This window comes from Sardina pilchardus, chromosome 4, assembly GCF_963854185.1.
Source record: "Sardina pilchardus chromosome 4, fSarPil1.1, whole genome shotgun sequence".
NCBI lineage: Eukaryota > Metazoa > Chordata > Actinopteri > Clupeiformes > Clupeidae > Sardina > Sardina pilchardus.
In genome coordinates this window covers 34,112,345-34,114,844 of record NC_084997.1, presented here as the reverse complement: position 1 = coordinate 34,114,844, position 2,500 = coordinate 34,112,345, and the positions used below count along the sequence as shown (strand labels likewise).

The 2,500-nt window shown below is 48.9% G+C and overlaps 1 protein-coding gene across 1 annotated transcript in view; it reads left to right on the top strand.

Moving 5' to 3' along the window:
- myo10l3 (myosin X, like 3) overlaps positions 1–2,500 on the top strand; it is a 145,044-nt gene that overhangs the window by 27,736 nt on the left and 114,808 nt on the right. The window contains 1 exon segment of the mRNA XM_062535324.1: positions 2,197–2,295. Within this exon segment, the coding sequence (XP_062391308.1) occupies positions 2,197–2,295 (99 nt within the window).

Here is a 2,500-nt window from a genome sequence, read left to right as displayed (position 1 = left end):
GGTCCTCTCTCCTCTGCTGGCCTGTCCAACAAGCCGCCTTCTCAACACCCTATTGGTCAGCTGAACGTGGCCAGTGCACACTACACGATTTCAGCCCGATTTGGCCACGATTGTGTCATGGCCGACACATTTCCAGTGTCGTGTCCAAATATGAAAAGTCGGGAAGGACACCTGAAGTAGGAAGCGCCATGTAATGTGACATATTCAACGACCCATGATTTATTGTCTGCGACATTCGATGACGTTACGACCAGAAGTCTAGTATGTCAGAATTTTGGGGGAATCTCCTACGACCCCCGTGTTGACGTGTTGGCAATGTGACGACACGCGATGAGAAGACTACGATAGATGGGCTATACATGATTCTCTAATGTGGTCAGTCTTACGACCAAGATGCAGCAAGATTTTGTGGTTCTCTGATCACCTAGTCTGACATGGTCAATCGTAAAAGATCATTGTGGAAGACAAAGAGATTGTGTAGTCTGCACAGGCCAGAAGATATACACCCCTCTGAGTTAGTGGTGGCCTCAGCTGGAACCCTGCTGTGCTCAGGGCAGAAAACTGGGTTCTAGAACACTCAAAACAGGAGACCATTGTGACGTCACAAGGGAGGAGTCCTTGTGATGTCACAAGAGAGGCAGAATGCTGAACGAGGTCATAATTGGATGTTGTTTCTGGGGAATTAAGGAGTTGTTATGGTTATGGTTATGGTTATGGTTATGGTTATTTAGCAGACGCCTTTGTCCAAAGTTGTTCTGCTACAGGTCTGGTGCTGGTCGGCCCGTTCTCTGGCGGGCTCTCAGAAGTCCGCCGTGTGTTTGTGCCAGCGAGAGGGAAACAATGCCGATTGTTCAGAATGGGGTCAAGTCGTCCAGACGCACGCAAATGTTTGTTCACAGCATCCGCATTCCAAGGCTGCAAGAGGAAAAATAAAAGGAAAGCCTACTTAGCTCTGAGGCCTGTTATTTGTTCGACCTCACCTTTCGCATGCCTCTAGAGTTACCAGCGCTCCATAACTCTATTTTTAACACACACACACACACACACACACACACACACACACACACACACACATTTACAGACATCAGAGACATGTGGATGCGAGGAAGTGAGTGCATATGTTTGCCATCTGCCGCTGATTCCTGTGACTGCATTGCCCCATTCCTCCCAGTCTGGGCCAAGGGAAAACATGGACATGAAAACGTGAACACACATGCACACACACACACACACACACACACACACACACACACTCTCTCTCTCCTAGTGAATCAGGCAGACCACTTAGCCCATCCTCCTCCGGCCGTGTCTGAAAACAGGAAGTGGTGTGGTGTGCGGGCCAGTGTGTGTGTGTGTGTGTGTGTATGTGTGTGTGTGTCTGTGTGTGTGTGGTGTCATGCCCATGTGTGTGTTTGGGTGGTTCTGTTTTTAGAGCTGCTAGAACAGAGTAGAGTGGAGATGAGGGAGTGACGGTGAGGGTGGGAGGCTGATTGGGGATTAGTGCCCACAGTGAGAGATAGTTATTACCCCTGCCGCTGATCACACACTCTCATTGGCGACACACACACACACAAACACACACACACACACACACACAGTGAGAGACACTTATTACCCCTGCCGCTGATCACACACTCTCACTGGCTACACACACATACATCCATGTACATGCACTACATATGTGCACACACACACACACACACTTAAAATCCCCTACTCTCTGTACACACATATACACATCAGGCTCCTGCTACCTCCTGACACACACACACACACACACACACACACACACACATACACACACACACACACACACCCACACACACCACACACACATTTAAATGTTATTTGTTTATGCGTCCATGGTGGTGCTCTTTGCCTGAGCTGGAACAATAGCACAACCATCACATTTCTGCACCGTTGACACTGCTGGCCTGAGTGTCCAGCTGGTGTGTTTGTGTGTGTGTGTGTGTGTGTGTGTGTGTGTGTGTGTGTGTGTGTGTGTGTGTGTGACAGTATTTATTGAGCATTCGTTTTTGTGTGTGTTTGCAGTGTGTAACCAACGACTGGTCACAGATTTGTTTGTGTATGCTGTGTGCAGTGTGTAGCTACATGGTGAGTGTAAATGTGTGTGTGTTGTTGTGTGTGTGTGTGCAGTGTGTAATGATGACCTGTGTCCTGTGTGTGTGTTGACAGGGCGCCCGTGTGTGGGTGAAGGAGAAGGATCAGCTCCTCCCATCCACAGTCAGTCACCGTGACGACAGCTCCATGGTCCTCACCACAGACTACGGAGAGGTAAGTGGGACAAACTTAACTTCTCTCCAGTTTGAGTTTGAGGGCCAGATGTACTAACGTTTTGCGCCCATTTCAGACGTAACGTACGTGTATAAACATGGGGAGGATATGTACAGACAGGCCGCAATGAGGGAAACGCGCAGACTGCCTGCCGTGGGAGCTGAGAATGGCTATTTGCGCTTTTCCGTGTCATGCATATTAATTC